The 10,787-nt window shown below is 43.3% G+C and overlaps 1 protein-coding gene across 2 annotated transcripts in view; it reads right to left on the reverse strand.

The window, feature by feature from the left end:
- LOC306743224 (MICOS complex subunit mic25a-like) overlaps positions 1 to 10,787 on the reverse strand; it is a 63,998-nt gene that overhangs the window by 25,135 nt on the left and 28,076 nt on the right. For both annotated transcript variants that reach the window (XM_079225721.1, XM_079225720.1), the window contains one exon: positions 5,436 to 5,506. In XM_079225721.1, the coding sequence (XP_079081847.1) occupies positions 5,436 to 5,506 (71 nt within the window). The remainder of the gene's footprint in view (positions 1 to 5,435; positions 5,507 to 10,787) is intronic.

The following is a 10,787-nucleotide window of genomic DNA, read 5'->3' on the forward strand; positions in this document are numbered from 1 at the left end:
GAGAGAGAGAGAGAGAGAGAGAGAGAGAGAGAGAGAGCGTGTGTTTTTTTTTTGCTGGAACGAGCAGCAAAGCAGCGTCCCCGACAGCCACGTATTGGGTTGTTTTTTAATGCTGCAAAAGCAGTTTTTAATGCGTGTGTGGGAGCAAACTGTTGTTTTTTTGGGGGGGGAGAGTTCTCCCCGCATCTGTGAGCGGTAAATATGACAAAACATAAACAGTAAGATTAGTTGCTTAATTAATGGTGCTGCCCATTATTTTTAATCGCCGGCGCGGCGGAGGCGTGCGGAACACAGAGGCCTCAGACTTCTGGACCACGCCGACCAGCTTACCAAGACAAAAGGGAAGGGAGCGACATGAAAGGGGAGGAATTGGAAAATGGAAGAGACACAAAACACAGCAGCAACTACAAAAGCCTCTGGCAAAGCTTGGAGTCTGATAAGGAAGATGCCTTTATCGCCTCTAAACCATGCATCTCTCAGAGTTAGACTGATGCTTGTTTTTGTGCTCTCTTTAATGACTTTGGCTGTACATATGAGGCATTGTTTGTCCTACATGCCATTTTACTTCTATCCTGTCAACTACAAAGTATTTGTATCTGCGCTGTGTTTCAGGCAACCAATTAGTAAATCGTGTTCACATCTCACGGGAAGCAGCGCCCGAAGAGGAAAAATAAAGATAATCCAATATTGTGACTGACTTGAAGGCTCCGGAAAAAGAAAGAAAGAAAGATTCAGTGAAAGTCTGTACATTGTGTTTGTGCGCATATGTTGTATTAGTTTTGACACGGTATGAATATAGTGTGTCCTTTTCTTTTTACAGTGCCTGGCCGTGTATTCAAATGACAACAACTGCCTCTTTCAATGTCTGTTTTAACATTAGTGGTGGGGGAAAGAAACTGCCTAAGAAGTAACAATATTTCCGCATCGTGCACAGCCGGTATTGCTCCTCGCGGCGCTGTCGAGGAGCCGCTCGTCACTCGTTGTCTCCAGGGGAAGTGAACTACAGTTTCGAAACCACAGACCGGTTACTATTTAGGTGATTTTGTGCAATATTTAGGCTACACCCAGCAACTTAAGTGACATTTTAAAAGGAACATTCCACCCACAAAAAGGACCATCTGTATTTCAATTGCTCACTCTGTGTCACCTTGAATTGTTGAGATTGTTTTTGTGCATGCCGCAGGACGCCTGCCCGAGCGAGAGACTGGTGCGTGTTTTTAAAAAGGAAGGTTTGAGCGCAAATGCATGCGTTGAGAAAGGACTGAGGATACCACTGGATGAATGAGACTCGGATTATGCAGCACGAGTTGTGTGATACAAAGTTGTTGTTTTTAAAGAACTCCATGACACGTATGAATAGTAACTTGGGCATTAAATGTCCAATTGAACCATATTTTTCTGCGAAGATAAATCTGTTTCGTGCAGTAAGTTTCAATGTAAAAGGTTCTCGAGTCTTTCAGTAGTGAGGTTCAAGTTCAAGTTTGCCATTCCAATAACATGAAATACATCTGAATGACGAATAATTATTTCATTACAAGGATAATATTATTATTACTAGTTGGTTTTTTTATTCAATAAAAATCAAGGTATGAGTGCATCAAACTCTGAGAGCAATGAAAAAGAGAGCGGCTTGTAAGAACCTCTGTAAGAATCTCTATTTCGTCTGCATGGTGAATGGACCTGTACTTGTATAGCTTTTTTCTAGTCTTCCGACCACTTAAAGCGCTTTAACACTAAATTACATAATTCACCCATTCATACCTGCCCATCAGGACTAACTAACATTCACACACATTCACAGTCGCACAGCTACTGGAGCAATTTTGGGGTTAAGTGTCGTGCCCAAGGACACATCGACATGGGCTAGCGGAGCTGGGGATCGAACCGCCGATCAGGACGACCCTGCTCACCACTGAGCCACAGTCGCCCACTGACTTTCTCCAAGAAGTAAAAGCCCTGCAATAAAAGTCTTCATATTAGGTAGTGAACATTTCTCAGGCCCGGCATCTGCATCATGTCTGAGCCCTTTTGTCAAGGAGGTTGCTGTTGTTGCTTGGGATTGGAAGATGGAGATACTTTTTTTCTTCTTTACTGTTTTTACTGTTTATTTATATGACTGGATTTTTATTTACTATGTGTCTCTCGTGTGCACTGCTGCTGTAATCCTGCAATTTCCCCACTGTGGGACTAATAAAGGATAATCTTATCTTATTCCATGTTTGGTTATGTAGGTGAAAAACTCTGGCCGACGGAAAGGAAATAAAACTGCATTCTTGATGCAAGATCAATGGAGAAACCCAACTAGTTTACTAATTTCAGGAGTTGTGCTTATTTGTCTTCCCCCCACCACCATTTAGATGAGAAGATTGAAACCACTCATGTCTGTCCAGTCAATATAAAGCTGGAGCAAGTGAGGGATCATCTTAGTTTAGCATAACTGGAAGTTATGGAAACAGCTAACCTGGTTCTGTTGAAAGCTGAAAAAGGCCTACAGGCGCCTTTAAATCTTACAAAATCATCACTTTCTTTAAAGCTTTCCCGGTAGCTCGAATCCAGCTCACGAAAGTGTACATATTTTGTTTATTGCAACGTTCCACTAATTTGGAAAAAATTGGATGGGTCCTATATGATGAGAAAATGTTTAATCCCCGGTGTAGAGGGAAAGCTGTGCGGAGAGAACGAGAGAGAGAGAGAGAGAGAGAGAGAGGAAAACAGGCTCGCCCTTATCTATTGAGGCAAGGAATGGCATTTGACGTGTCTTGAGCGTCAGAACTCCTGAACAGACCGCTTCACCATTTACCAGCTTGATTAATAATGGTGCGTTGGTGGAGGAAAGAGAAAAAGAGAGATGATAACAAGGGAGACGGAGGGCCGGAGAGGTGAAGAGGAAAACAGCGAGAGAGACAGAGTTGCCTCTTATCTCCTGCTTGTATAGCTTGTATGCACCTGCACCCTGACAGCTTTTCAATTGACTGAGGGTACACATCCTTCTCTCCCCAATCTTGTATCTCCACACTCCTTCACTCGTACTCTCCCATCCCTCCATTCCTATCTCAGCCAGGTAGAGAGGGAGAGAGGCTCCTCTGTGCTAGTACTCAGACTTCCCTGTGTGCCTCGTAAACATTGAAGAGGATGTAGGGTACTTCAATTCTCCCAATGCCTCGCACTTTTGTCACTCCTTTGCCGGTGATTTTGGCGGTTTCTTTTAATTGGCTCTCATGAATTTGCATAGTTGCAACGACTTGAACTTTAATTACGGCCGTCATATACCTACAGGTGCATGCATGAAATTAGACTTCTATACTCTATACTACATTTTTGTGAAGCGCCTGGGGACCAACTTGGTGTTCGATGAGAGTTGAAGACAGGGATTGAACCTCCAACCTCCTCCTGGTTAAAGAATGCACGCCTCAGCAGCCTCTACACACAGCAAATGGTCCGGGGACTCGCTGCTCAGGGTTAGTTGCTCCCTAACCGCTCGACTGTCAGGAAACCCGCTTTGAGGTAACCCGTTACCTTAAAATGGGTTTCTGTTAAGAGTTCGGCTGATGTTTTGCTGCTCAGAATCGGTGTAGACAGGTTTTTACAGATTTCCTTTTTTGGTAACTTAATTTTACACAGTTTATTTCTTATTGTCACTAAGTTTGACGCATCATATTCAGGAAATGATTAAATTATTCATACCATGTCCTAAATAATCTGTATTAACACAAGGAGTTATTTGTATCGACTGCATTTCTCACAGCTGTAAATTAAATAAGGGTGTGAATAAATTAGAAGGTGCTGTGGATTCATTTCACCTTCGAAGCTCTCTCTCTCGTTCTCCTCAGACAGTTGAATGGTTTAATTCCACTGGGTCTAAATACAGTGAGCCTCGCACACCATATCTTTTGGTTTGCTTTTCTCTGGTGTACAGCACCACAACAATGGCCAAGTAGTAAGGCCTTTTAACTTGGACTCCGCTTGTCAATGTTTCCAGCCTTATCGCTGAGTGATCTCCGTGGGCTGGTATCATCTGACAAAGCTGGGAGGATCTGACAAAGACCGGCTATTAAGGCTAGTTCGACTACGACTGTAACAGACAGCTGGCCTTGTTAAAATGCCTTGGAAACTGACCTGAGCGGTTTGACGTGGGGATCTGCCTCGTCCGTCTCGCTCTTGTTCCATTACTTTAAACTCTGAAGAATCTCTCCCTCTCTCTCTAATATATGTATAGTTTAACACCATACACACAGATGTGCTCGTATCCTCACACCTGAGTCCACTCATTTAAGTGACACTCCTGAATTTCCCCGGAGGTTGGGGTTGGACTAGATTACACGATGAATGGCGGAGCCTAATCCAGGCTCCAAAGCCCGCAAAAGCAAGTGTATAATTGTCAATGAAGATCATGCCAGACAGGAAGCTCGGATCGTTTTATCTTCTCTGATAAAAAGCTTGTGGGTTTAGAGTACCCGCCTTCCTCCTCTCCACACACACACACACACACACACACACACACACACCCCTACGAGAAGAGGATTAGCGGTATTGCTGTACAATTTTCCCCAGAGGTAAGATCACCTGGTCTACAACATCGGCACAGATCAAAAACATGTCGGTATTGCTTTAAATCGCACTGCAGTGGGGGGTCTTATACTCCTAAACTGCTGATAATGCTGTTGTATTAACTACATGGCTGGCGCACAAAGAGTTGTGTATGTCTTTGTGAGTGTGTGTGTGTGTGTGTGTGTGTGTGTGTGTGTGTGTGTGTGTGTGTGGGGGGGGGGGGGGGGGAGAGAGAGAGAGAGAGAGAGAGGGGGAAAGCGTAAGATCTTCTGACTGCTTGTTGTTTCTACGTCTTATTATTTTTTTTAGCTATGTTGCACAATTGCACTTGAGTGCAATGCTCTTATTACCATTCAGAATGATTGCTACGTGAACAAAATCAAAATTGTCGTAAAAACAAAAGAGTTCTAACTTCAATGAATCATTTGAAATTAAAATATAAAAATTGGACGCGTGGCAACCAGGTAAAACTGGCGCTGGAAGACTCCTGCGACTCTACTCTTTGGATAGCGAGTCAGGGCCGGGGTGTTTTAGAAACCGCAGTTGCAATAATTAGCTGCATGTCCCCCGATTGCGGCTCATTGCAAGTCCACAGGTGAGAAGTGAGGATGGGGAAATAGGATATTGTTAAATAAAATGGCATAATTATGAAGGAGCCAATTAAAATACTTATCACATTAGTCAGGTGTGCTCCAGAGGATGTATGCATGTAACTGGTTAAAAATGAGGGGAAAAACAGGAGCAGATCACAATCCATCGCTGCTTATTAGTCTGCTGTGGGTATGTGTGTGTGTGTGTGTGTGTGTGTGTGAAGCTCCAGGGAGTAATATCTGCTTACTTTTGGAACTGCAAATTAGTTTGTGAATGGGCGTGTGCGTGACTCTCACCTCACAATTTCTTCCGTCTTGGAGGCAGCTTGGTGGAATTCGTCCTTGCTCTGTTCGTATCTCTCCAAATTCTGAAGGACAACACAGGAAGACACCGACAGAAAGTATTAGCTGAGTATAATTTAGAATTTTACAACACACACACACACACACACACACACACACACACGTGAGTAACACAGCACATCCACACAAGACATAAAGTGTGCAATGTGTAACACCTGCAAGTCCAAAAGAAGCTGTGGAGGAACAACCTTAAAAACAACTTGTCTTGTTGAAGATTTGTTTGAGTGAGTTTGTGTACTGAGTTTGCGTTTGTGTCAGCTATAGAAATAAGAACTGGCCAAGAAAATTGCACTCAGTGAATCTTAAAATCCCCAATTCCAAAATATAAAATGATATAAAAGGATATAATCACTTTTGAAATAATATTTTAGAGCGATTTCTTTTCGGAGCCACTTACGAGGAACATCTGTAAAAATGTTTTTCCATTTTTGGGGTTCCTGTATATGTTTTAAAAAAAATAGATATTACACCTCCAGATGTCAAGGTAGGTGAACTTTTTTTTTAGGCGGGCCGTTTCCCCGCGTTTCTCATTTTAACGCTAAACTGAGCTAGGCTAGGCTAAGCTAAGCGGCTGCTGACAGTAGCTTCATAGTTGAGGGGAGAGACATAAAGAGTGGAATTTTGTTACTTAATCCTGTTCTATGAAGATACATAAACATACTAACCACTGAATCACAATGGTCCTATCCCTTTTGAATCCTACCCATCTGTGACTCCTTTCAAATCAAACACCCCTTCTTTCCTGAACTCTTCTTTCCTTACTCTCTCCTGCACTTCATTTCTTCATCTTTCTGTGTCCCCCTCCTCTGAATCAGCCTCCTTATCTCCCATTTATTTTCCATTTTCTAATCCGTGCCTTCCGGACCTTGCAGGATAAACCTCTTTGAGAGTTCATACACTGCAACCCGGAATTCACTGACATTCTTTGAACACTGAAACTTACAGTAGGAAGAAAAAGTTGTGTTGGGTTGTAATTTCATCCATAGGAAAGCTTTGCGATTCCAGCCCCTTCTAGCGAAACTAAGGCTCGGCAGTAATGAGGTGCATTACTCATACATTTTTTAAGAAATCGTGATTTCTGACTTCTGCAGCTTTGCAGGGTGAGCCCCAAACGCCAAGCAAGCAGGCAGTGGTATTATGATAAAACAAGCAGCTAATCCGCAACAACTGCAGCCCTTCCTCTGTTGATCCTCCCAGCTTAGGCCTTCCAGCACCCAGAACCCACCCACCCCAATCCCAAATAAATAACCAGCAAACTATACCAGCTGGGGAGGGCAGGATGACTGGAGAAGAGAAGAAAGAAAAAGCTAGAAGGGACATAAGAGAAGAAGAAAAAAGAAAAAGAGAAGCAGCAGAAGGCATGACAGTAAAAGGCAAGGAAGAGAATAGAGAGAGAGAGCGAGAGATTGGTGTTTGAGTATGTAGGGTTGGATCGGGCTCTGTGTGTAATTATCATTTAAGAAGGTATGCACGCTACAGAAGGAGTCCTGCCTGTGACATATGTGCACGGTATTCCTCATAAAGTGGCCGTTAAATCTGAACGTATTTGACCATGTATCCTCTCAGAGGCAGTGAACAAACCCGGCGAGCGTCTGGCCACGGTAGCGGTCCTGGTCGTGCCACGATTTCTAAATGAGATCTAACTCGCATCGTCGTACAACATGCCGAAGCCGACGTTGAACCACAATGCGGTCTGTGACTTTGACTTTAATAATAAAAAATAGGATGACTTCCATCGTGAATTTACTCAGACGGATAAAGGCACCATTCGGTCCCAAAGCTGGGAGTGTGCACAACTAACCAGGGTTGCACTTGTTAAATGAGAACAAAGACCTCCGAAAAATGAAAGAAAGATAGAAGAAAATAAAAAAATGTAAATCACGCAAGTGCACATAGTGGCAGGTCTTGAGCGTGGGCGTATCAAAGAGCAGCGGCTATTTTGGTTCACGTGGGCGCAGCGAGGCTGGGTGAATGAAGATCATGAGCAGGTAGCGCGCGACGACTATGGAGCTGTAGTCGAGCTGCAGTCGTCGCGCGCTACCTGCTCATGAAGAGTCGGCTTCTGCGGGAAAATCACGCGGCCGTCTGGACGGCATCAAACACATGCAGCCAGAGGCAGATGGCGTGGGTTATTTAGTAGAATGATGATGGAACAAATAATTAATTGGTGTTGCCAATGATCACATCGATTGGATGCTCATGCAGCCTCAACTCTGCTGCATTTCCCTTGAAAATGTTTACATTATTTCATAAAACGTGTGTATGGATTTGCTACAAAAAGGAATTTCAAGAATAACACATGAACCGGCGAAATTATTTAAAGAGTTGTGAAGGTGATTCGATTTGAGTTCGGGCCAAGAGGAAATCTTCTGCACAAACCGCCAGGATGCAGCGCTGCGACAGACCTGCGTCATGTGTGTGGAGGTGTGTGCGCTTATGCTGTGTAGCAGCCTGGCGCCATTTGCATGCGATTTAACCAAGGTAAACACAGAAGACGGCCTGATCTCCAATCGAAGGCTGCAGATTTATCAGACGGATCTGTCCAGCTGCCTTCTGACGGCTGCATGGATTCAGTGACCTGAATTTGATGCCGATATAAATGTATCCGTTGGTTGGAAGGTGTTTAATTAAAATAAACAAAATAGCCGATTTCCGTTGTATACATTACTGCGTGTTATATTTGCTCTCTAAGTTAGGTGATGGGGCAGCCGATGGACTTCTCTTCACAAACGAATGTGGCTGAGACGTACATCCTGGAGTGAAACACCTTTTCGCTGGTTGGTACACACCGCCGCAAAAATAGGGCCCCATACCATACCTCTCTTCCTCGGTGCTAGGGAAGGAAGGCTGAAAGACTTCTGCGACGGCGCCTGAGTGTACCCTCATTAGTGCTTTTGATAAATGAACACAGACATGCCCGTAATCACACATTTGCATATCAATACATCTGCCTGCTCGACCACTTATTAGACCTGTCAGAGCTCCCAGCGAAAAGAATGGCTAAGAAGTGGCGTAATTTCCACGCTTGAGACGCACCAGTGAGGTTCTACGATGATGCCAGAGGAGCTGTCACTACGACTGACCCTTGCGCACATCTGTGGCTATTCACAACACCTGTATCGGTAATTCATCACACCAACCTGTAGCGTGATATCCTCATATCATCGTAAAAACGCGAGAAAGGTAATCAATGATGTTGTTTATAGCGCTCATTAATCTAAATAAAATGTGTTATTTCTGCTTATACAATACGCAGATTGTATCCATCTAAGAAGAAAAAAAGAAGCCAGAAAGAGATAGATAATGGAGATTGAATGATGGTGAAATAGAAGGGAAAACAATGTTGTTTCCTGGGAACATACTGCAAACACAGGTTCATATTCTTTCTGAGCCCAGGATTGCCTCCTCACTCCAGTATCAGTCTTGTACGAGTCATTTAAAATCCCAAAACGCTCAGGGGGGGGAATTCAAGGACATCGGCCAAAATATTGGTAGCTTAATTCAGTAGTTGATTCCGACCTGCCACCTTTTCTTTCCTGAATCATCTTCGTAAGTATCTGTATCCCGCAAACCCATAACTGCACTGACACAATGGCCTTTGAGAATTCATAATTCTGATTGGCAGGCAGGTGTGTATTCACTTCTAGTAACTGGTAGGGCTAGACAATAATAATGATTTTGTATAGAAGTTGGGTTTTGAAGTAATAAAACACACATAATACAAGAATACAAGTGATCTACGCTGGTTTAATGAACATATGTAGACATTGATTCAGCATTCAAGAAAACTATTTCATCTAAAAGAGATACAGATATGTTGTTAAATAAAGATTTGAACACAGTTATTAGCTGAATCCAGTTTTCATCACCATATAAAAAGGGCAAAATCATCTGGAAAATATGAATAATCTTTTGGAGATCTGCAGCTCAAACCACAGGGAAAATTACTAAAAAGGGAACTGGATAGAATTCCAATAGATACTGCAGGTCAGGTTCCCCCCCACTGTTACTTCTCTTTTTTCTTCCAACGTGCTCTCCTTCCCGTCTCCTTCCTCGCTGCAGCGAGGCTCTTATCGATGCCAGTGCGCACTGTGCGATTAGATAAGACCCAAAGTATCTCGCTTAAGGACAAAATCAACAACATTCAACACGGACCCGCCGATTGACAGCTTTTGCTGAAGCTAAAGCTGAGCCACTCAGTTCCAGGGGCTTTGAATACAACTATTAGGCCACCTGCAGACTCTAATTGCCACTTCCCTATTGCCTCCTTGTCCATTATGTTCACTCACTCTCCATCCTGGAGACGTTTTCTCCCTCTCTCGGGGCCGAAGAGCAGAAAAACCCATGTGCATGGCATGCGGAAAAAAATGTAATGAATAATGATGCCATTACGGATAAACCACTGTTATTACCATTATTTTGGTAACAGCAGTGGTATTTGCTATTTAGTATGGGGCCCGAGAGACTCAAAAAAAAAAACTCAACCAGCTTGTTATACATGAAACGGTGGCAACAGCTGTACTTAACAGTCATCAGCTGCGAATAGCCCGACAGAGTCTTGCTGCCTTATAATGATGATGATTGCAGCCAGTCGCCCCAACAATTTACACATGTTTACTACACCGCAACTATGGGATTACATTTTTCTTAAATCCGGTGAATTGCAGTCGACGGCAAGCCCGGAGGTAATTAGGTAGATTGTTTTTTTTTTGCCGTTTATTTCTACTGTAGTCGGGTTGTTAAAGGACACCACGTTATTAAGGCGAAACGAACCTTGCAAGCTAAAGATCGGGAGACAGAGGAGCCTCTCGCTCAGGCTCCAGGTGGTCGGAGCAGAGCATTGATGAGCTTGTTCTATCACGACTGAAAGTATAAGCCATGACTTTACGAATGTAAGCAGATATACAGACACTTGCCAAAGCCTAAACCAGGGGTGGCAAACATACGGCCCATCATTTTATGTGGCCTGCGACGGCTTGAAAGACAAATGATCACCAAAAAATGGGTCGCGGAACCGTTTTCAGTGGGTCAATGGGGCCTTTGCATGGGCACAATTTATTTTTTTAAAGATCCCGTGCTTTTATTTTGAAGGGGATTTTTTATGCAGCGGAGTGCCGTCTATTCATACTCCTCAATGCTGCGTTTGAATTGAACTTTTTGTTTAATTTATTTGGAGTTCATGGATAAAAGCCGCTCCTCAAGACAATTAATTTTTCCATAGTTCTGCGTTGGTCATAGATTCAGTGAGTGAGTATTCTCAGCTAAAGTTACATCATTTGAGTCTTC

The sequence above is a fragment of the Taurulus bubalis genome (assembly GCF_910589615.1).
Source record: "Taurulus bubalis genome assembly, chromosome: 11".
Lineage (NCBI taxonomy): Eukaryota > Metazoa > Chordata > Actinopteri > Perciformes > Cottidae > Taurulus > Taurulus bubalis.